Below are 22,961 nucleotides of genomic sequence, written 5' to 3'. Positions count from 1 at the left end.
AGTGCTATGACATCACAGCTCACAGCAACCTCAAACTCTTGGGCTTACGTGATTCTCTTGCCTCACCCTCCCAAGTAGCTGGGACTACAGGCACTCACCACAACGCCCGTCTATTTTTTGTTGCAGTTGTCATTGTTGTTTAGCTGGCCCAGATGAGTTTGAACCCACCAGCCTTGGTATATGTGCTGTGGGTGCTGAGCTGATAAAGTTAGTTTATGGGGGTTTATTTTATTCTGCCTACTTTTTTTTTTTTTTTGTAGAGTCAGAGTCTCACTTTATGGCCCTCGGTAGAGTGCCGTGGCCTCACACAGCTCACAGCAACCTCCAACTCCTGGGCTTAAGCGATTCTCTTGCCTCAGCCTCCCAAGCAGCTGGGACCACAGGCGCCCGCCACAACGCCCGGCTATTTTTTGGTTGCAGTTTGGCCGGGGTCGGGTTTGAACCCGCCACCCTCGGTATATGGGGCCGGCGCCTTACCGACTGAGCCACAGGCGCTGCCTGCCTACTTTTATATATGTTTCAAATTTCCATCGTAAAAATCTTTTTTTAAATACTGGACAAATACACATGCTTTCAGGATAGAAGTTTTAAAGAGGGAGATTATAAAACAACACCTCATTCGTGATTTTCATGTAGAGGAACATCTTTGTATTGTGTATTTCCTCCAATACACATAGTATATATTCATTATAAAAGATGAAAACAGTTCAGAAATGTCACTAAAGAGATCGAAAGTCCCCTTCAAGCAAATAGTATTTTGAAAATACTGAAAATCATTATTTGCACATAATACATTCTTTTTTCCATTTTTGAAATGTGCAAGATAGATGAAATTTCTTAATAGAGTAGAACAGCTATTTTAGATCCAGAGTCAATTCTATGGAAAAGATTTCCTACTATACCGCATTGCTTTTGTTTTGCAAAAGGATTATTAACATTTGTTTTGGGGATTTAAAAATAATCCTGTACATGTTAATCCATTGTGTAGTGAAAACTATAGCTGACATAGCAATCCAGACTGCTCCCTGTGCATTACACCTACTTTTAGCACAGGTGGCAGCTGAGATTAATTCTGATGTGATTGGGCTGTCCACAAAGGGAAATTTGAACCTAAGAGCTTATGTCTTCAGCCATGTTAATTGGGAGATGTGGAGTGAGGGGATTTCCACTCTTTGTTAGTAAGATCTCCAAGCGTATTTCCTTTTTGTTTTTGCATTTTTCTTAGCTGTGAAGTAGTTGCAGGGAAGAAAAATGTGATTTCCTGCACTTAGGAGTGCTGGCTTTTCTTTGAGACGTGTAATTGGAAGAGTGGAATGTGTATGACTCGAGCTACCTACACAGCTAATTTAAACACCACATTTGGTTTGCTTCCTGTAATTAGTTCACTGCATTTGTGCCAGTAGTGGATTTGCTCAGATGACTTGAATTAGCAGATAACTCGGGCTGTCTCAAAAGCAGGCATCTCTCTTGGCAGAGCAGTGATTTAACCGGGTGGTTCTTTGCAAGCGGACTAAAAACCACAAATGGCAAAATAGCATTCTGCCATACTGATAAAAATACTGCAGTTCTTTTTCTGATTCATAGTGTACAAATGCTTATCTCTTGGGGTGAATTTATTTCACTTGTAAAATTCTCCAAAATGAGAAAAACATGCAGAGAATTTTTTTTTTTTTTTTTTACAGTTTTTGGCTGGGGCTGGGTTTGAACCCGCCACCTCCAGCATATGGGGCCGGAGCTCTACTCCTTTGAGCCACAGGCACCGCCCAAGGCAGAGAATATTTTTGAGGAAAATATAATAAAGTCATATTGAGTACTGTGCCCAGGTACAATGTCAGGGGGAAGTGAGGAGAACTTTGTAGGGTAGATGTCCGGGAGCCATTAGACTTCAGGTGAGAAGTGGAAGTTCTCATCAGAAATTAATACTTTGAGACGACCCGGAAGTTGTACTTGCACCCACCCCTTTCCTCCTCCCACAATTCCGCGCGCTCTTTCTTTCCAACTTGGGACCTGTAGGATGGCTCCCGCAAAGAAGGGTGGCGAGAAGAAGAAGGGCCGGTCCGCCATCAACGAGGTGGTGACTCGAGAATACACTATCAATATTCACAAGCGCATCCATGGAGTGGGCTTCAAGAAGCGTGCCCCTCGGGCACTCAAAGAGATCCGGAAATTTGCCATGAAAGAGATGGGAACTCCAGATGTGCGCATTGATACCAGGCTTAACAAAGCTGTCTGGGCCAAAGGCATAAGGAATGTCCCATACCGTATCCGTGTGCGGTTATCCAGAAAACGCAATGAAGATGAAGATTCACCAAACAAGCTCTATACTTTGGTTACCTATGTACCTGTTACTACTTTCAAAAATCTACAGACAGTCAACGTGGATGAGAACTAACTGGTGATTGTCAGACATACCAAATAAAATTATAAAATGACAAAAAAAAAAAAAAAAAAAAAGAAATTAATACTTTGGATGCAGTCATTGTCAATATCCCATAGCCCTGGTTTGTTTTTTCAGAGTGTATTTGGTGGCTTATACTACATCTAAAGATGGGTTACATCTTTGGAAATAAGAAATTTTTGATGTTCTTTCTTCCCAGTTCATTTGCCATTGTGTTGATGGTAGAAGCTTCTACACTTATATGAAGAGAAACTTCATATGACTATTAGTAAATAAGAACTGATTATTAAGTACCAAAAATAACCTAAATCACTTGCAGATTTAGCAGAGCCAAATGATCCAAAGTATAGCCTTAACTGTCCCTGTTGACTGTTTGATCAATGAAGTTAAACTAGTATTTTAACCCAAATAGAAATTTACTTTTATTGTATTGAGGTATAACTATTAAAATAGAATGCTACTATTAGTAAAGGAATGATAATGGATTTGGGGAAGAACCATAACATTTTCTTTCCTTGTTCTGTGGTTTAACCCTGGTAGTTTTTGAGTTTTGTTCCATAGGATTCTGCACCCCCAGAAATTTTGTAAGATTTTGTGTAAATATGCGTATAGTGTCTCATGTAGGTCATGGAATGATAGGTAGATATCACATACATGTCAAGGGTAATATTAGATTAAGTTCCCAGTTTGTTTAGCTAGGGTCACTGAAATTAATCAGAAAATGGCCAGGTGGAGAAGCAGCAGGCGTAGTGTATTTTAGCATAGTTGCTTTAGGCCAGTATTTTTCTTTTTTCTCTTTTTTTTTTTTTTGAGACAGAGCCTCAAGCTGTTGCCCTGGGTAGAGTGCTATGGCATCACAGCTCACAGCAACCTCAAACTCCTGGGCTCAAGCAATTCTCCTGCCTCAGTCTCCCCAAGTAGCTGGGACTACAGGCGCCTGCCACAACGCCCGACTATTTTTTGGTTGCAGCTGTCATTGTTGTTTGGCAGGCCTGGGCTGGATTCGAACCTGCCAGCTCAGGTGTATGTGGCTGGTGCCTTAGCTGCTTGAGCCACAGGCACTGAGCCAAGGCCAGTATTCTTCTTTTTTTAAATTTTTTTATTATTAAATCATAGCTGTGTACATTAATGCGATCATGGGGCACCATGCACTGGTTTTATAGACTGTCTGACACATTTTCATCACACTGGTTAACATAGCCTTCCTGGTATTTTCTTAGTTATTGTGTTAAGACATTTATATTCTATATTTACTATCTTTCACATGTACCCTTGTAAGATGCACCGCAGGTGTAATCCCACCAGTCACCCTCCCTCTGCCCATCCTCCCCCCTCCCTCACCTCTCTCCCCCCCCTTCCCCATATTCTTAGGTTATAACTGGGTTATAGCTTTCATATGAAAGCCATAAATTAGTTTCATAGTAGGGCTGAGTACATTGGATACTTTTTCTTCCATTCTTGAGATACTTTACTAAGAAGAATATCAAGGCCAGTATTTTTCAACCTTCTGCAGCACACTTAAATTATGTTCATCAAAAAAAAGGGTTTAAAAAAATATATACATATGTATATACTTACTGTACTTTGAACTTCTGTCTAAAATAATTTAATTAATGGTCTTTAAAAATTTATGTGGCACACCTAGGATCCTCTCATGGCACACCAGTTGAAAATCGCTGCTGTAGGCCCTTGGAGTCCGTAATGTGACCAAACAGCTTGCTAGTAACACTGTTCACCCAAAATAGGCTCTCCTTCCCTTAATTGAGGCTGCATCACAGACCTTTTATACTCAGTCTCACACCATTATTCACAAACATGACACCACACTCTACATGCCTCCTTTAAGAGGATTTTATAAATAGCAGGCTGTCCTGATTTTTTAAGGCAAATTCCATGTCTTCTCACCAGGAGGAGAAAAACTCAGCGCTCATCGTACCAGGAAACCAATCTCCAACAGTGACGGTATGAGAATGTTTCACCTAGGAGAGGACCCAAACCCTGATGGGATTTCTTCCCTAGCTTTAGCGCTACTCTCTTGTCCACATGACCCTCTGTTTTCTTTAGTCTTGACCACACTTTAGATACCAGATCAATGTAGCCAAGTGCTTATGAAACGTTCCTACATGAATATGCCATTATGAACTTAAATTCATTGTGTCAAAAGGCAAATGCTTCATAAATACTTCTTCCGTCCTTGCCCTCCCCATCCCACCTCTGAGTTTCCTTTTGTGACTTTTTCTTTACCACCCAGACTGAAAAGATTAAAGCTGATCTGTCTCCTCTCTAATCCTAAACCTTCTTATCTAATCAGCCACTAATCCTATTGTGCAGTATTTCTCCCTGCCCCTGCTGTTCCATTTCCACTAATTCCATCTTGTCTAGGCCTTTAGCATCTCAACCCTCAGCTTCTGGATTACCTCCCAACTGTTTTTCCTGTGTCTGTACTCTCCTTCCATCCTTTTTTCCACACTTTTGCCACGTCAGTCTTTTTAAAACACTAATTTAGTCATATGGCTATTTTCTCTTGCCCCCCAAACTTTCTGCAGTTTGCTATTCCCACTCTGAAAGTAACTTCTCCACAGTTTGGCCACAGCCTACCTTTCAGACCTCGTCTCTTATTATTCTCCTTTACAAACACCTGCTTTGCTATTTTCTTTCTTTTCTTTTTCTTCTCACCTAAAACATATTTCAAAAAAATTAATAAATAAAACATATTCCTCTCTCCAAATCTTGTTTTCCCTTCAGGACTATCTCAGGCCCTTTTCTGTCTTGAAGTCTTTCTATATGGTATGGCTTTATCTTTTCTTCCTTTGAACTTGTAGCATTTATTAACCCTGGCATGTGTTTGGCTATTGATACTATATAATGTGTTCTTGTTTTAGTGTTTAGTTTTTCACATCAGTAACTGTTATCACTTTAGCCAGATTAGAAACGCTGAAGGACAGGGCACCCTGTATTTTCTGCTATGCTTGGTATTCAGTAAGTGTGTAATAAAATTGTTATTTACACACTAAATAATCCCAGATTTTCATTTATTATGTCACAGCTACCATTTATTTAGTTACATCATTTAACCATTACAAAACTTAATGATGGAAGGAATATATTCTTACTTGATAGATGAGGAAACTGAGGCTGAGAACAAAGTTCAGTAACTTGCCAAAGCCACAGTTTTAATAAGTTTAAGCTAGAATTCAGACCCACATCTTTGGACTCAGTAACACATGGTGTTAAGGCTATACTAGTAATTCTCGCGTGTTATTAGACTGATGCATGTTTTTGAGAATGAAAAAGTACTTAACACTTGGCTTACTCTTACTTGTTTAATTCTGGCAGCAGCAGAAAAGGTGTGCAGACACGAATCAGTAGTAACTGCTAGCAAGAGTAATAAAACATTCAAACTGTGCCATAGTTCACAGGGAAGTAGAATTTCCCTTAATCTCATTGATTACTGGTGGAATGACTCATCTTCCAGTTGTACGTTGCTCTTGAGTTATTCAGATATTTGTATAAGTTAGATGGGGAGGAAAAACCACTAATGAGATGTACAAGACACGTCATTTGAGCTAATGAGTGTTACTGGGATATCCCCAAGTTGTCTGCCTGAGTGTGCCGACTTCTCCCATTTACTGCTTTCACCTTTCACCTTTCCAAGTGAAATCACTTCTCATTTCCCTTCTGCCCTGCATGTGGACAGCGTTTATAAGCCAGTCTCTTCCCACTGTAGTGCACAAAGAAAGATTTACCATGTATTTTATTTAATATTAGTCAGATTTAGTGCTGTTGAACTTAGGCATAAAAAATTTCAGGAATTTAAATATTTCCTTTCTCCATTCTCTTTTCTGTGCTCCTTTTTTCACTAAAAGAGTACAAAAAGAAAACCATTTTTTTCTTTTTAAATTAGCAGTAGAATTAAGTAGTGTAGATGATAGTAAATTCTGTTTCATTTCTATGAGAACATTTAAAACTATGATGGCTTTTGCAGATGACTGATAAATTGTTCCTGTTTTATAATGAAAGAAATAATTCATTCAACTCAGTAAAGTGACCAGTAAACTGGGAGTCAGAAATAGATTCTGTATTTTATGTGGATTTTAACTTGGTCTTTATTCCCTCTACATCTCAGTTTTCTTGCAAAATTATTTTGAGGATAGATGGGAAGACATGCACATTGTAAAGCATAAAATAATCTGTAAGGAGGTACTGCAGACTATTACCAGCAGAGAAGACTTGATTTGTGAATAATTATACATTTGTACTACAAGAGAAATGGATCCAATCTCAATCTGGTGCCCTTTGAGGAGGACAGGCTGAATGGTTTCTTTGGCCTCTGAATCAGAACACCTTGGAATAACCAAAATGTAGACATGCTTTTCTGACTCACGTGGAGACAGTTAGGTTATTGATTCTTATCTACACTATTGTCATATGAAAATGGGAGCCCATTTCTCAGTCAGGGAACAGGAAGCAGGGAAGGTTATGTTCCTGGTATCCTGTGTTAAAATCTAAAGAGTTAAAAATGGTGGCAAACTATTAGTAAAACTTAAGGTATTAACTACTTACACTAAAACATAGGAAGGGTTTTTTGTAGTCATATCATTTAATTTTTTTGAGTCCTTATTATAACCCTTTGAGGTAGTTATTAATACTTTATTTCTGAGGGCCCATAAGGCTCAAAAAAGTGAAATGACTTGGCCAGTGAAGGGGCTTAGATTTCTGTGTGTTTCCTTCCGAAGAAGGACGGAAGTTAAGTACTGTGTTGGTACTTTAGATCAGGTTCCTGGTTGGTTGTGAAACAGAGGGGGTTTCCAAGATGTGTAAGCATGGCTATACTTGAATGAAAGCAAACTTCTGGTTAAAGCACTTTACAGTTTGCAGCCTCCAGGCCGCATTGTTGCCTTTCTCCCCTGATTTGTTCTGTTTTAATTTGGGAGCAAGATTCTGCAATCAAAAATGTATTGCCTTTTCTTTTTTCTTTTAGCTGTTCTCTATAAATCAGTCAGGATATGATATGAAAAGAAAGGAAAGTGGGATTAAAAAGAATATGACTTACTGTTCTACCTAGAAATTTAATTTCTAAACTTTCTATACTTGAGTTAGATTTCCCCAAAGCTCACGCAAGATTAAAGAATAACTTGATACTTGTGAATAAATTCCATTTAGTGTGAAGATTAAAGAAACAACTTTATACTTGTAAGTAAATTCCATCTGTTTGGATTTTACAGAATTATCCACTTGGAAATAATACCTAACTACTAGAGAACATAGGTCTTTAACTCATGATTCTAGATGGTTGAGAAATGTATAGGGAAACCTTTCAGTCCTTTATGTAATTGATAGTGTGCTATCATTTTGTATTTCAAGACAAAATATAGATTATCTTCTTGCTTTCCCCTTTATTCTTCCTCTCTTTTTTTCTCTATCTATATAGTTTTCCATTGTGTAGATGACCATAATTTAATTATTCAGTCATCTTTTAATGAATGGGTTATTTCAAGTCTTTACTATTGTAGAAGTGCCACAGTAAATCACCTTACATATTTGTAATTTTTCACATGTTCTAATATAGCTGTAGATTCCTGCAAATTGAATTGCTAGGGCAACCGAGATATATCAATTTTAATTGGCCTTCACAGAAATGTTATCAGTATACACTCTGTGATTAGCAACGTGTAAGAATCCTTTCTCCACCTTTGAGAGTCAGCATGTCATCAAACATTTTGAGCTTTGCCTATATGAAGTAAAAAATGGAATTTTAGGGCGGCGCCTGTGGCTCAGTCGGTAAGGCGCCAGCCCCACATACCGAGGGTGGTGGGTTCAAACCCGGCCCCGGCTTAACTGCAACCAAAAAATAGCTGGGCGTTGTGGCGGGCACCTGTAGTCCCAGCTACTTGGGAGGCTGAGGCAAGAGAATCGCTTAAACCCAGGAGTTGGAGGTTGCTGTGAGCTGTGTGATGCCACGGCACTCTACCGAGGGCCATAAAGTAAGACTCTGTCTCTACAAAAAAAAAAAAAAAAAAAATGGAATTTTAGTACAGAATTAATTTACATTTTTTAACAGTGAAGTGGAGCATCTTTTCGTAGATTTAAGAGCCACTTGTATTTCTTTATTTTTTATTTTTTATTTTATTTTGTTTCATTATTAAATCATAGCTGTGTACATTAATGCGATCATGGGGCACCATGCACTGGTTTTATAGACCATTTGACATATTTTCATCACACTGGTTAACATAGCCTTCCTGGCATTTTCTTAGTTATTGTGTTAAGACATTTATATTCTACATTTACTAAGTTTCACATGTACCCTTGTTGTATTTCTTTTTTATTTTTTAATTTTTATTTCTAGTGCTTATATTTTCTGCAAATTGGTTGCCTGTTTTTTATTTGAGTTGTTGACTTTTTAGTGACTGATTTTAGGAGCTCTTTATGTAAAAAAAGTTGTCTGTGATTTGAATTTTAATTTTTTGAGACTTTCATTTTTCTTTTGACTTTATATGTGATCGTTTTTCCATACACATTTTCAAATATTTAAATTATCAGACTTTACTTTGATGACTCCTAAGTTTCATATTTAGAAAGACCTTTTCCACTGCAAAATTATTTAAAAATCATTAAGCAACAGGCTTGGTGCCCATAGCTGCTCAGTAGTTAGGGTGCTGGCCACATGCACCAGGGCTGACGGGTTCAGCCCAGGCCTGCCAAACAAAAATGATGACAACGACGACAACAACAACAACAACCAAAAAAAAAAAAAAATAGCTGGATAATGTGGCGGGTGCCTGTAGTCCCAGCTACTTGGGAGGCTTAGGCAAGAGAATCACTTAAAGCCCAAGAGTTTAAGGTTGCTGTGAGCTGTGACAGCATTGCACTCTACTGTGGGCGACCTAGTGAAACTCTGACTCAAAAAAAAAAAAATCATTAAACAGCAAACACGAAAACCACCTTTTGTTCTTTATACTTTTATTGTTTTTTTCTCACAGATTTTTGAGCCATTTGGAATTTTTTCTGGTGTAGGTGAGGTCAACTTAATTTTTCTCCCCAGCTAATTAGCCCATTGTGTCAACACCATTTGTTTAACTACCCATCTTTTACCCAATCAGTGATAAAGTAGGAGCTAGACTCTCCCTCTGTTACCCTGAGTAGAGTGCTGTGGCATCATAGCTCAGAGCAACCTCAAACTCTTGGGTTCAGGCGATCCTCTTGCTTCCACCTCCTAAGTAGCTGGAACCACAGGCACTTGCCACGATGCCCAGCTGTTTTTAGAGGTGGAGTCTCACTTTTGCGGAGGCTGGTCTTGAATGCCTTAGTGTACTGGCTCAGTCTCCCAGAGTGCTAGGATTATGGGTGTGAGCCACCTTACCCAGTCAGCGTCTCTCTTTTGCTCAGGCTGGTCTCGAACTCCTAAGCTCAGGTAGGTGATTCACCTACCTTAACTTCCCAAGGTGCTGAGATTACAGGTGTGAGCCACTGTGCCTGGCCTCAATGGATTTTCTTTCCCTCTTGAATCATCTTTGAATGAAAAGAGATCCATTTCAACCTGAGAAACCTTATTAGAAAAAATAAAATAAAATAGGAAAAGAGAGCCATTAATACTCAGTATTTGCCAATAGGCAGTTGGGTAGAGTGGACTTACCCCTTCATTGTTCCTTTGGGTGCTGGCAGTGTCACCTCTCAGACCTAAACCTAACAGGAAATGGATGCCATTTATCTGGTGAAGATTTGCTACAGTGAGATGGAGTGTTTTTCCACTCCGGCTTGTCAGCTCAGATGTGGTTTATAGTCTTCTCTTAAGTGTATGAAAGACTACTCTTTGGTGGCATGTACTTGTGTCATTATACTTTCAGTCCTTTTCCCATGTATCCCACTTCTCTTTAGGTGACAATGTGTCTAAAGATACTGTATTTTCCTAACTCACTTGCCTTGGAGGTTAATCATTTAGGTGGGGTAGAAGGGCCTGATTTAGTGAAGGAAACTTTCTTGGGAGATGTTTGGCATGTGACAAGGAGATCATCACTTTTTTGTTATTGTTTAATACAACTTTTATTCCTAAAAGTGAGTTAAAGTATTTAGTCTACTTTACTTTGGGTCACCTCTATGTTTTTTTACCTCAAAGCCTGGAGAAACGTGCTGAGGTAGTTTGTATGAAAGAATTACCACTGGTCATTTGGTTGGTAGAACCCTTTCAAACTTTTCTGAAAGATAACTGTTGCCAGTTTAAAATTACTGTGGCTCAGTGGGTAGGGCGCCGGTCCCATATATCGAGGGTGGCGGGTTCAAACCCAGCCCCGGCTGAACTGCAACTAAAAAATAGCCGGGCGTTGTGGCGGGCGCCTGTAGTCCTAGCTGCTCGGGGAGCTGAGGCACGAGAATCGCTGAAGCCCAAGAGCTAGAGGTTGCTGTGAGTCCTGTGATGTCATGGCACTCTACTGAAGGCAGTAAAGTGAGACTGTGTCTCTACAAAAAAAAAAAAAAATTACTGTAGCCTCTGTGTTAGTTGTAAGGTGACTGTGACACTTTGTAGACCCGAAGCTTCATTTTCCCCTAGCTACAGTAAGGCAGTGGTTACTGTTACTATTCTTTTTATTTAGTATTATGGATTACACCTGTAATCCCAGCACTCTGGTGAGGCAGAGGTGGATGGATTGCCTGAGCTCACAGGCTCAAGACCAGCCTTGGGAAGAGCGAGACTGTGTCTCTAAAAATAGCCAGGCAAGGCTTGGCGCCAGCCACATACACCTGAACTGGCGGGTTTGAATCCAGCCCGGGCCCACCAAACAACTATGATGGCTGCAACCAAAAAATAGCCTGGCGTTGTGGTGGGCGCCTGTAGTCCCAGCTATTTGGGAGGCGGAGGCAAGAGAAATGCTTGAGCCCATGAGTTGGAGGTTACTGTGAGCTGTGATGCCACGGCACTCTACCCAGGGTGACAGCTTGAGGCTCTGTCTCAAAAAAAAAAAATAGCCAGGCAATGTGGCAGGCACATGTAGTCCCAGCTTCTTGGGAGGCTAAGAGAATCGCTTGAGCCTAAGAGTTTAAGGTTGCTGTGAGCTGTGACCCCACAACTCCACTGAAGGCAACAAAGTGAGACTCAAAAAAGAAGGCACACGAAGTAATTTGGCCATTAAATGCAGAGATCCTTTTTTTTTTTTTTTCTCACTGTTCCCATATTAAGAGTAGTGCTTCCAACCCAAATAGCTGGTATTCCCCTGTTTTTCCACATCTACTATGACTAAAGCCAATTGTTTTAATACTTCCTTCTTATTCTTAAAAAATATCTGATGTTTGTAGTACATACATATACTTAGTTAGAATATAGTTAGTATGTTAAGATCAGTTTCTTTTATATTATTTTTAAGAGTTTTGTATTGTATTCCTCCTATTTCCTCTTAGTTGCTGTTCTAGAGCAGGACATTAGCTAAATGAGAAAGATCTTTTTTAATTTGATGAGTCTTCCAATAGAAGTAAACCATCATGAACATGGACCATCATTCAAAAAAATTGAAGTGTTTTAACCTCTTTTAAGTAAAAAATTAAAAGTTTTTATCATCTCTGTGTGTATCATTTGCTGAGAAAAATCACTTGCTTAACCTGTTAGTTTTCTCACGTAATTAAAAGGAGTAAAACACAGTAGAGCAGATTTTTATTGCCATGTTGTTTATAATTTATAAACACATGTGTGTCATTTATAATTATGAAGTCAGCTCTTTGACGGAAGGTGCTAGAGTGACCTCTATTCTAGAGCTCATGTGTCATGAGTAGTGTATAAAGTATGCTATTTTAAAATATCTTTTGTGGCTCAGCTCCCATAGCACAGTGGTTATGGTGCCAGTCACACACACCGAAGTTGGCAGGTTCAAATCCAGCCTGGGCCAGCTAAAACAACAATTGACAACTGCAACAAAAAATAGCTGGGCATCATGGCGGGCGCCTGTAGTCCCAGCTACTTGGGAGGCTGAGGCAAGAGAATCACTTAAGCCCAAGAGTTGGAGGTTGCTGTGAGCTGTGATGCCATGGCATTCTACCGAGGGTGACATAGTGAGACTGTCTCAAAAAATAAATACTAAATAAATAAAATAAAATAAAATTTTTTCTGTTGTACATCTTTGGGTCATTTTATTATTCGTTTGTGATTAGGTAATAATGACAGAAAAACAAATAGGACTTCTGCTTCTTAGTTTCTAATAAGATTATATAAAAGAATTTAAAGCGTTTGATTAACTGTTTTAGAATTGTTTTTACATTTTTTTATTCTTTACCATAGTGTAGTAACCAATAAGAGTGGATTTTTTAAAAATTTAAACTCACACATAATTGCATAGGACTGTATTCTTTTTCCAGATTGCCTAGTTGTTAATCATCAAACATGCTAAGCTCTGTTGTGTCCAGTAAGGGTCTTGGCAATTGTGTTTTCTGCCTAGAAACTCTTCCCAAGGGAGCAGGGTTTCACTCCCTCACCTCATTATGTCTAGGTTCAAATGTCACCTCATCAGAGAGACCTTTTCCTGTTTACCATATATGGTCTGATAGTTAGGTTCGCAAATTAATCCTAGAAAAAGTGCTACATATCTCATTGTTGAATATTACTATAGTTACCAGAGGGGAGTACTTTGAAGGTAACCATAGTGATACTCAGCAATGAGGTATGTAGTACTTTTTCTAGTTTTTTAAGGTGAGTTCATGAACTTAGTTGTCAGACCACATATAACGACAGGTCTGATGGGCATTCCCAAAAAAGTTCTAAAATTACTTTGAAGGGTGGGCTAGGCACTGGCATCAGTTCATAGCTTCTCAAGTACTTTGAAGGTAACCATAATATTCAACAATGAGGTATATAGCACTTTTTCTAGGATCAGTTTGGGCGCTTAATTGTCTGAACCTTGTATGTAAAATAGAGAGGGACTAGAGAGAATAGTGTTAACATCCTGCCCTACTTAGTTTTTCTTGAAGGTACTTTCCTCTACCAAAAATTGAATATCTGTTTATCGTGACTGTGCTATTGCCTGTATCCTCCACTACTGCATAAACTTGAGGTCAAGGCATTTGTTCACTGTTGTGTTCCTAGGGATTAGAACATTGCTTGGGACATTGTAAGAGTTCAGCCAAAAATCTGTTGACTCATCAAGTACGTGTGTTATAAAATTATAGTCTAAGGGTAGAATCTAGCTCGTTTTTGGTTGTTTTAGCTTCTTATGTTTTACTTTTTAAAAAAGTTATTTGACATATTTCAAAATGTCAGATCTTCAACTTACCTTGAAAAATCAAATTTGCTAACCCTGGATCTTTATTTTTGTGTGGCAACAGGTAACTGGACTGAGTACCACGCCACTTCCTTTATAAAGGGTCTCCACTCTCCCATGTGTCGCACCCTGCTACATCTCCCCTTCCTCTCAAATTTTGAACAATGAGCCTTGGGCCATTTGCTGTTTATTATTTTGCCTTCTCTATAATATTTTCTTTCTTTCTTTCTTTTTTTTTTTTTTTGGTAGAGACAGAGTCTGACTTTATTGCCCTCGGTATAGTGCCACAGCAACCTCCAACTTCTGGGCTTAGGCAATTCTCTTGCCCTCAGCCTCCCAAGCAGCTGGGACTACAGGTGGCCCCCACAACACTCAGCTATTTTTTGTTGTTGCTGCAGTTTGGCCAGGGCTGGGTTTGAACCCACCACTCTTGGTGTATGGGGCCAGCGCCCTACCCACTGAGCCACAGGCACCACCCTCTGTTATATTTTCTTAAACTTGACCCCTTTTGCTTATTTATTTTACCTGCCTCCTGGCTATAGGCATTTGGGTTAACAACCTCTGTTGTAAGTCATATTTAAGCTTCCTACGCAGTTACACTTTTCACATTTAAACTTAAAAGTGTAAAATAAATAAAGATGATAGAATTTGTGTCTATTACTGAAAGAGACACACAAGTATCTCTTATGCCTTTTAACATAATGCATTTGAGATTCATCTATGTATCAATAGTTTCTTTTTAATGCTGAATACTATTCCATTGTCTGAATATACTACATTTTTTCCCATTCATTTACCAGTTAATGGACATGTGAATTGTTTGCAGTTTTTGGCAAGTAGGAATAAAAACCACTCTTAACTCTGTAAATGCCCAAGAGTAAGACTGCTTAATTGCATGGTAAGTGTATGCTTAACTTTATAAGAAACTGCACAGTTATTTCCCAAAGTGGTTATACTATCCTACATTCCTATCAGCAATGTTTGGGAATTACACGTGCTCCACTTGCTCTTTTTAATTTCCACCATTCTGGTGGGTATATAGTGATATCTCACTAGGGTTTTAAGTTTGCATTTCTCTAAAGACTAATGATCTTGAGTATCATTTTATCTGCTTATCGGACCAGAGGGAGTTCTTCGTCTTTGTAACATTAATACAATAATAGTATCTAATCTACAGTTGATACTTAACTTTGACACTTATCCCAATAATGTCTTCTATGAAGTTTTCCTTCCCCTAGCCTATCCAGGACTACACAGCGGGTTTAGTTGTTATGTTTCTTGGTCTCTTCTTTTAATTTTTTTAGAGACAGAGTCTTTGTCGCCCTCAGTAGAGTGCTGTGGCGTCACAGCTCACAGCAACCTCCAACTCCTGGGCTTAAGCGATTCACTTGCCTCAGCCTCCCAAGTAGCTGAGACTACAGGTGCCCACCACAATGCCCAGCTATTTTTTGGTTGTAGTTGTCATTGTCGTTTGGCAGGTCCAGGCTGGATTCAAACCAGCCAGCTCTGGTGTATGTGGCTGGCGCCTTAGCTGCTTGAGCTACAGGCACCAGGTTGCTTGCTTCATGTATTTTGAACCGCTGTTCTTATGATATGGCTCCCTGATATTTTGATCCTGTCATCATTATAAAGTGTCCCTTATTTTTTGTAGTACTTCTTTTCTTCAAGTCTATTTTGTCTACTATTAGTGTTGCCACTGCCAAGTTTCTTAAGCTCACTGTTGCATGATATGTATTTTCCCCCTACTTTTCACTTTCAGCTTACTTTTATATTAAAGATAAGTGCATCTGTTATTAGATAGCATTATTATTATTTTTAAGACTCACTTTGTCTCTCTCGGTAGAGTGCTATGGTGTCATAGCTCACAGCAACCTCTAACTCTTGGACTCAAGAGATTCTCTTGCCTCAGCCTCCCAAGTAGCTGGGACTACAGGGTGAGCCACAATGCCCTGCTATTTATAGAGGAGGGGTCTCACTCTGGCTCAGGCAATCCACCTGCCTTGGCTTCCCAGAGTATTGGGATTACAGGCATGAGCCACTGCGCCTGGCCTATAGATAGCATTTTTGATAGGGTTGGATTCAAATATGCTGTTTCACACACTCTTTTATTATCCGATATGTTTTTTGTTCTTCTGTTTCTCCTTTCATGTCTTTTGGGGGGAAAAGGGTTTAATCAATTTTTTTTCTTTAGTTTTTCGTTTAATTCTTCTATTGGCTTTTATCTATATGTTTTCTTTTGGCAACAGAGTCTTGCCCTGTTGCCTGGCCTAGAGTGCAGTGGTGTCCTCATGGCTCACTGCAGTCTCAAATTCCTGGTCTGAAGTGATCCTCTTGCCTCAGCCTTTAGAGTAACAGGGACTATAGGTACATGCCACTAGGCCTGGCTAACTGTTTTTGTTTAATTTTTTTGCTGACATTTTCATATGTTTTTTTTTTTTTTTAAGAGACAAGGTCTTTCTATGTTGCTCAGATGGTCTCAAACTCCTGGGTTCAAGTAATTCTCTCAACTCAGCCTCCTAAAGTACTAGGATTTGATTACAGGTGTGAGCCACTACACCTGGCCTCTATCTATATATACACCTTTCTGCATTATATAGAAATCCTTAATTTAGTCTGCTTAGAGTTTTTCTTGTACCATTTTACTTAAAATGTAAGAACCTTATAGCAGGCTCGGCACCTGTAGAACTGTGGTTACAGCACTAGCCACACACACCCAGGCTGGTGGGTTCAAACCCAGCCCGGGCCAGCTAAACAACAATGACAACTGCAACAACAACAAAAATAGCCCGGCATTGTGGCAGGTGCCGATGGTCCTGGCTACTTGGGAGGCTGAGGCAAGAGAATTGCTTAAGCCCAGGAGTTGGAGGTTGCTGTGAGCTGTGATGCCACAGCAATCTACTGAGGGAGGGCAACATTGTGAGACTCTGTCTCAAAAAAATTAAAACCTTATAGCAGAAGGTTCTTTTGTTTTTGTTTACCACTTCCTGGTCTTTGTACTATTGTTGTATTATAGCATAAAACATGCTACATCTGCATATTTTAACCCCCATAATTACTGTTTTGTAACTTTCACTTCAAGTAGTCACATATCTTTTAAAGATGTTAAAAGAAGAAAAAATACATTCTCTTTTTGTAAATACATCTTTACCATTTCTGGTATTTTTTCCATTTCTTCTAAATCTAGGATTCCATTTCCCTTCAGCCTGAAAAATTGCGTTAACTTTTTTTTGTTGTTGCAGGCTTGCTGGACATTTATCCCAAATTGTGTTTATTTCACCTTATTTTTTCTACCTCAATTTTATGAAGGATATTTTTACTAAATAGAGAATTCTGTATTGTAAGGGTGAATTTTGGTTTGTCTGCTGTCTGTTATTCTTTCAACAATGTCCTCTCATTGTCTTTTGGCCCCTGTCGTGTATGATGAGAACTAAACTGTCATTTATATTATTATTCTCCTAAATATATTCTTTTTCAAACTGCTTTTATGATTTTTCTCTTTGTCTTTGATTTTCAGCAGCTTTACTATGATGTGCCTAGTTACAGTTTTCCGAGTGTTCATTCTGCTTTGAATTTGTTGTGCTTCTTGGATAAGATATATTTTTCACCAAATTTGAGAGCATTTTGGCCATTATTTAAATTCTTTTTTCTACTTTATTCTTTCTGTTCTTTCTTTTGAGACTCTAATTACACATGTTTGTCTATTTGATATTGTCCCATGGTTTACTGAGGCTCGATTTATCTTTTTTCCCCCATCAGATTAGATAATTTCTGTTGCCTTTTGGTGTTCCCAGAATTTTTCTTCTATCATCTCCAATGTGCTGTTAAATCCCTTCTGTGGATATTTTATGTTACATTTGTGCTTTTTGGTTTTAGAATGTTTATTTTGTTCACGTTTCTAGTTTACAGTCTCTGTGGAGATTTCTTTTCTTTGCATTCATTATGACCATTTCCTTTGAATTTTTGATAATATTTACAATAGTTACTTGGAAGTTCTTGTCTGCTAACTCCAGGATCTGAATGTGTTACTGCCCAACCAAGTCCCTTACCTGCTGCCCAGGAGGAGGCTAATATGCTGAGACAGCAGGAGTTGCAGCAGAGCAAGAGTTTAATATCACAAGATGCCAAAGAGGAGATGAAAGAAATTTCTCAAATCCATGTCCCTGAGAATTTCGGGGCCAGGGTTTTTAAAGGTAGTTTGGCAAACAGTAGGCTAGAGAATTGAGTCTGTTGATTACCTGGGGATGAACTCATAGGGTCACAGAAATTGTCTTCTTGGGGAAGACAATCCTGGGTAAAAGGTCACAGAACCTGTTGGGTCAGTTGCCATGCATGGTTGATATCAGTTGGTGCACCTAAATACAGAGTCTGAAAGAAATTTCAAAGATCAGTCTTAGGTTTTAATAGTGATATTATCTGTAGAAGTGATTGGGAAAGTCACAAATCTTGTACCTGTTAAGGATACATGACATTGAAGCAGTAAGCCAGGGGTGTCCAATGGGCTGCATGATGATTTTCTGAGTACTTTTTTGCTTATCTGTGGTGTCAGATATCACAAAAAGCATGCATGGACCTTTTTTTTTTTTTTTTTTTTGCTAATCAGCTTTTGTTACTGTTTGTGTATTTACTGTGTGGCCGAAGACATCTCTCTCTCTCTCTTTTTTTTTGTTGTTGTTGTTGTTGTTGAGACAGAGTCTCACTCTGTCACCCTGGGTAGAGTGCCCTAGCACCATAGCTCACAGCAACCTCAGTCACTTGGGCTCAGGCGATCCTCTTGCCTCAGCCCCGCCAAATAGCTGAAACTATAGGCACCCACCACAATGCCTGGCTAATTGTTTCTATTTTTAGTAGAGATGGGGTCTAACTCCTGGCTGGGCTGGTCCCAAACTCTTGAGCTCAAGCAGTCCACCTACCTTGACCTCCCAGAGTGCTAGGATTATAGGCATGAGGCAAGACATCTCTTATTCTTCCAATATGTGGCAGATTTTAAAAAATGGGTTGGATACTCCTGTAGTTAGCAGTAACAGCAGTAAGCCGTTACAGGAAGGGAAGTAAGGAAACACTGGTTAACTTTTTAGCTATATCTATACTTCTTTAGAAATCAGACTTTTACCATAGTTCTTACCCTATAGCCTTATGTAATTTTAATACAGGTTGGTTTCAGACTTTGGATTGGTTTCTGTTGATTTCTTTTTACTTGATTGTGGTTCACATTTTTCTCTTTCCTCTCATGTTTATTATTTTTTGTTGCAGTTTGGCCAGGGTCAGGTTCGAACCTGCCACCCTTGGTAAATGGGGCCAGTGCCCTACTCACTGAGCCACAGGCGCTGCCCCATTATTTTTTAATTGTGTTTTGAACATTGTGAATGATATATTGCAGAGGCTCTGAATTCTGTTTTCTTCCTCTGGAGGTCAGTGAGTTTTTGCTTTAACAGGCTATTAAACATGGTTAGACTTAAACTCTACACTCTGCGGTCTCCCTTGGAGTGGGTAGCGGCTGAAATCTCTGCTTAGGTTGGTCAAGTCTTTTGATTGTTGCTTTTGTGCTTGGCTCTCTTTTTCTTTCTTTCTTTTTTTTTTAAAAGGCAGAATCTCATCAGAGTGAGATGTATCATCATAGCTCACAACAACATCCAACTCTTGGGCTTAAGAGATTCTCTTCCCTCAGTCTCCTGAGTAGCTGCCACCATGCCTGGCTAGTTTTTTTTTTTAATTTTTAGTAGAGATGGGGTCTCACTCATGCTCAGGCTGGTCTCAAACTCATGAGCTCAGGCAGTCCACCTACCTCAGCCTCCCAGAGTGCTAGGATTAACAGTGGTGAGCCACCACACCTGGCCTTTGCTGGCTCTTTAGAGTCTCCTCCATGGATGTGCAGATCAGGTGTTAGCTAAGGATTTGGGCATATTTATATGCAAATTATGTGGTATTTTCTTTCTAGGATTCCCCCTCCACGTTGACTGAATATCCTCTGACAAAAAGCAACATATAGGCAAATTTTACCTGGTATAGTTCCCTTCTTTTCGTTCCCCTATTTTCTCAAACTTGGTGCTATGAAACAAAAATAATCGTGTGTTACTATTATTGTTGTAATTTCTTATGGTTCTAGGGGTTAACTGAATTCAGTTGGCTGGTTCTTGCTTATGTCTCCTATTGTTATATTCAAATGGGGGCTAGGATCATCTTAAAATCTCCCTTATCCTGGGCAGTTGCCTGTGGCTCAATGAGTAGGGCGCTGGCCCCATATACTGAGGGTGGTGGGTTCAAACCCAGCCCCGACCAAACTAAAAAAAAAAAGAAAAAAATAGCCAGGTGTTGTGGCAGGTGCCTGTAGTCCCAGCTACTTGGGAGGCTGAGGCAAGAGAATCACCTAAGCCCAAGAACTGGAGGTTGCTATGAGTTGTGACACCAAGGCACTCTACCAAGGGTGACAAAGTGAGACTGTCTCTTAAAAAAAAAAGAAAAAAAATCTCCTTCACCCTCATCTGTCTGGCAGTTGACTCTGACTGTTGGCTGGGACTTAGGTGGATTGTCAAGTAGAAAACATAGTGACCTCTTCTTGGGCTTTTTCACAATGGCTGGGTTGCAAGAGCAAGCCTCCTGAAACTGAGAACCAGGCTCGTGGACTGATCTATCCGAGGCTTACTTCTCCTTGGCTTACAGGATAGGACTTAGAGATTTTGACATTTCAGTTTCTTCATGACTATCATATGGGTTAATGTAACAGTTTAGATAGGCTGGCTGTAGATTAAATGAACTCATACACGAAAGCACTTTGTGAAGTGTAAAGCACTGTGAGATTATAAAGTGTATCAGCTATATGCAGTTATATCCATCATGATGGCGTTTTCAGATTTCATTTTGAGGGTATCTTCATGTGTTGCATGTGCGCTTGTGTGTATTTTTAAAGAATAAATAGATTGAAGTATCAAAGCAATAATAAAGTTGTTGCAGTGTATTTGTAATAAAAGTCCTTACTAAGTTCTTATTAATGTTTTATCTGACTTCTTTTTTTTTTAGGAACTTAAGACATTTGAGAAGTTTGTAAAATCCTGTCCTCCTTTTGATATTGTCATCGATGGTCTCAATGTAGCCAAAATGTTTCCTAAAGCTCGTGAATCTCAAGTTGTAAGTACAAGTTTTATTTTGTTATTCCACATCTCTAGAAATATTTACTGTGCCCATTTGTGATTTTCCTTGGACTTCTTACCTCTTAATTTTCTAAAACCAAGCTCCTGAAGGTGCCAGAGTGACCAGCTGCTCATCTAAGGTTCACTGTTTTCATTTATGGCAAGTAAGTGGCTTTTAAAGCCTGGGAGTAAGAAATTAAAAGAGTGAAAAATTAAAAGAAAATACCATGAACTAAGTGGCCAGATCTACCCTTTTAGTATAATCTGTAGCTAACCTTCTCTTAGGTCTCTACTTTTTCTTTGAGGTTACTCTGTCATTTTTTGTATTTGAAAATTATCAACATACATTAAGAAATTTTAATCACTTGTTACTCACATTTGTTTTTTCCAGATATAGCATGCTCATAAATTAACCTAAGCAGTTGTTTCTAATAAGAATGTCGTGATTTTTCATAGCTGCAATAAGCAGTTATTTTAATCCATACTTAATAGATTAGAAAATTGAGGCTAATTTTGTACAGTAAACCCTTAGAAAACAGTCATAACACCAAAATGAGATTGTAAAGAGCTCCTGGATTTCTGGGTTGTAGCTTTTATCACTGGCAATACCTGGCCATTCATTTGTACTTGAACTGTGTTATTTCTTAAAAATTGCTGCCAACATAGAGGCTTTTTTCCCCCAGAGATGTTGGTAGTCCAGTTTGGCCATTTGTACTCAGAAAAGCTTCCAAATACTAACAAAGGACAAGTTTTATTTACAGAAACTTCTTTACGTTTCTTTCATTTATGTTGTAGCTACATTCTTGTGGTCAAGTATGTACTTTTCTAATCCTATATTTAAAAAAACAAAACACAAGAGGAAATTGAAAATATTTTTGTCTCTTATGTACCTTAGGGAGCCTTTGAGGCAGTTAATATAGACAAAAGTAAAGCAGAAAGGGAAGAAAGAAATTTTTATCATTTATGTGTGGTAGAGCGCAAGATTAGAAGGGCTCATTCTGAAAATTTCCCCATCTAATCTGTGAGAAATAAAAAGTTTCATTTTCATTTGCCCTCAGTTTGACTTTCAGCTTCACACAAAACATTAAAATTAGCTTGCCAGAGATACGTGCCCAAATAAGACTAGAGTTGGGGGGCAAAGTAAGATGCTGAAGATGATGTAGTGCACCAGTCCTCTAATGGTATCAGAGGGAAATGCATACATTTTAAAAGATTCTAGAACATTTTGGCAAGCAGAGAGGCAAAGAACAAAAGATCAGCCACAAAATCAAAAGCCTCTGCTACTACTTTTTGCTTTTACTCATAAGAAAATTTAATGTTAGCAACAGTTCATGTGACGAGCAATTGTTACTACTCGGCTCTTCAGAGCATCGTTACCTCGTGCCAGTGCTCTGGTATTAAAGTTGGGGAAGCTCATCTCAGAGACTCTGCTTAGGTATACTAGCTGAATAAGGCAAGAGGAAAAGACTCCTTTTAAAGCTAGAGATTTGCAAAAGGTAATGGCATATCATTTCCCATTGACTTTTTTTTTTGGGGGGGGGGTAAATCTTCCCACAAGTCTTTTTGTGGTTTATTCTCAATCTTCAGACACTTGGTGGGTTGTCAGAAGTAGCTTCCCAGTTTTTCTGTTCATCCTTTAGTTAGCATTTTAGTTTGGAAATTGAGAGTGGAAATTCTGGAACCAGATCCTTTGGCTTCCAACCTTAGCTTTGCCTCTTATGAGATTGCATGGCTTGAGTAAGTTAATTAACTTCTTTTTGCCTTAATTTCCCCATCTGTAAAATGGGGATATAATAATAATGATGTTTTGGAGAATTAATAAGTTAATATATGTAAGTACTTGGCATATAATTAGTACCTTGAATAATTGTGAATATTATTCAAATGAAATTCCCAAATGGAACTATAATTCTTGCTTTCAACGGACCTTTATATGACTCTAAAATTTTCTCCTATCATGTTATCTATAACAATGGAGTTAAAAGAAGATACCTGTAAAACAATTTGATGTTATTATTTAATACAGTATAGCCTTCAGTATTAAACTCAATCTAGGTCAAGTACTCAAATAATAATAGATTGAGAATTAAAGCTAGTTCTATCAAAAACATGAGAAAAAATTTAAATATGATGGTTTTTAAGAAATTTTATTTTCTAGGCCAGGTGTGGTAGCTTATACCTATAATCCTAGCACTCTGG

The 22,961-nt window shown here is 38.7% G+C and overlaps 2 protein-coding genes across 5 annotated transcripts in view; both read left to right on the top strand.

Annotated features, from left to right (window-relative positions):
* The window catches only part of PRORP (protein only RNase P catalytic subunit), a 137,578-nt gene that overhangs the window by 22,331 nt on the left and 92,286 nt on the right, over positions 1 to 22,961 (top strand). For all 4 annotated transcript variants that reach the window (XM_053594443.1, XM_053594444.1, XM_053594445.1 and 1 more), the window contains one exon: positions 20,653 to 20,760. In XM_053594443.1, the coding sequence (XP_053450418.1) occupies positions 20,653 to 20,760 (108 nt within the window). The remainder of the gene's footprint in view (positions 1 to 20,652; positions 20,761 to 22,961) is intronic.
* Positions 1,936 to 2,430, top strand: LOC128587938 (60S ribosomal protein L31). The gene has a single exon (XM_053594464.1). It carries the CDS (start codon positions 2,015 to 2,017, stop codon positions 2,390 to 2,392), a length of 378 nt encoding a protein of 125 aa, XP_053450439.1. The 5' UTR covers positions 1,936 to 2,014; the 3' UTR covers positions 2,393 to 2,430.

The sequence above is a fragment of the Nycticebus coucang genome, chromosome 6 (assembly GCF_027406575.1).
Source record: "Nycticebus coucang isolate mNycCou1 chromosome 6, mNycCou1.pri, whole genome shotgun sequence".
NCBI classification, from domain to species: domain Eukaryota; kingdom Metazoa; phylum Chordata; class Mammalia; order Primates; family Lorisidae; genus Nycticebus; species Nycticebus coucang.
This window is presented reverse-complemented; position numbering and strand designations above follow the sequence as displayed.

Excerpts from the sequence above, each read along its gene's own strand:
- LOC128587938 (XM_053594464.1), top strand. The coding sequence starts at position 2,015 with ATGGCTCCCGCAAAGAAGGGTGGCGAGAAGAAGAAGGGCCGGTCCGCC.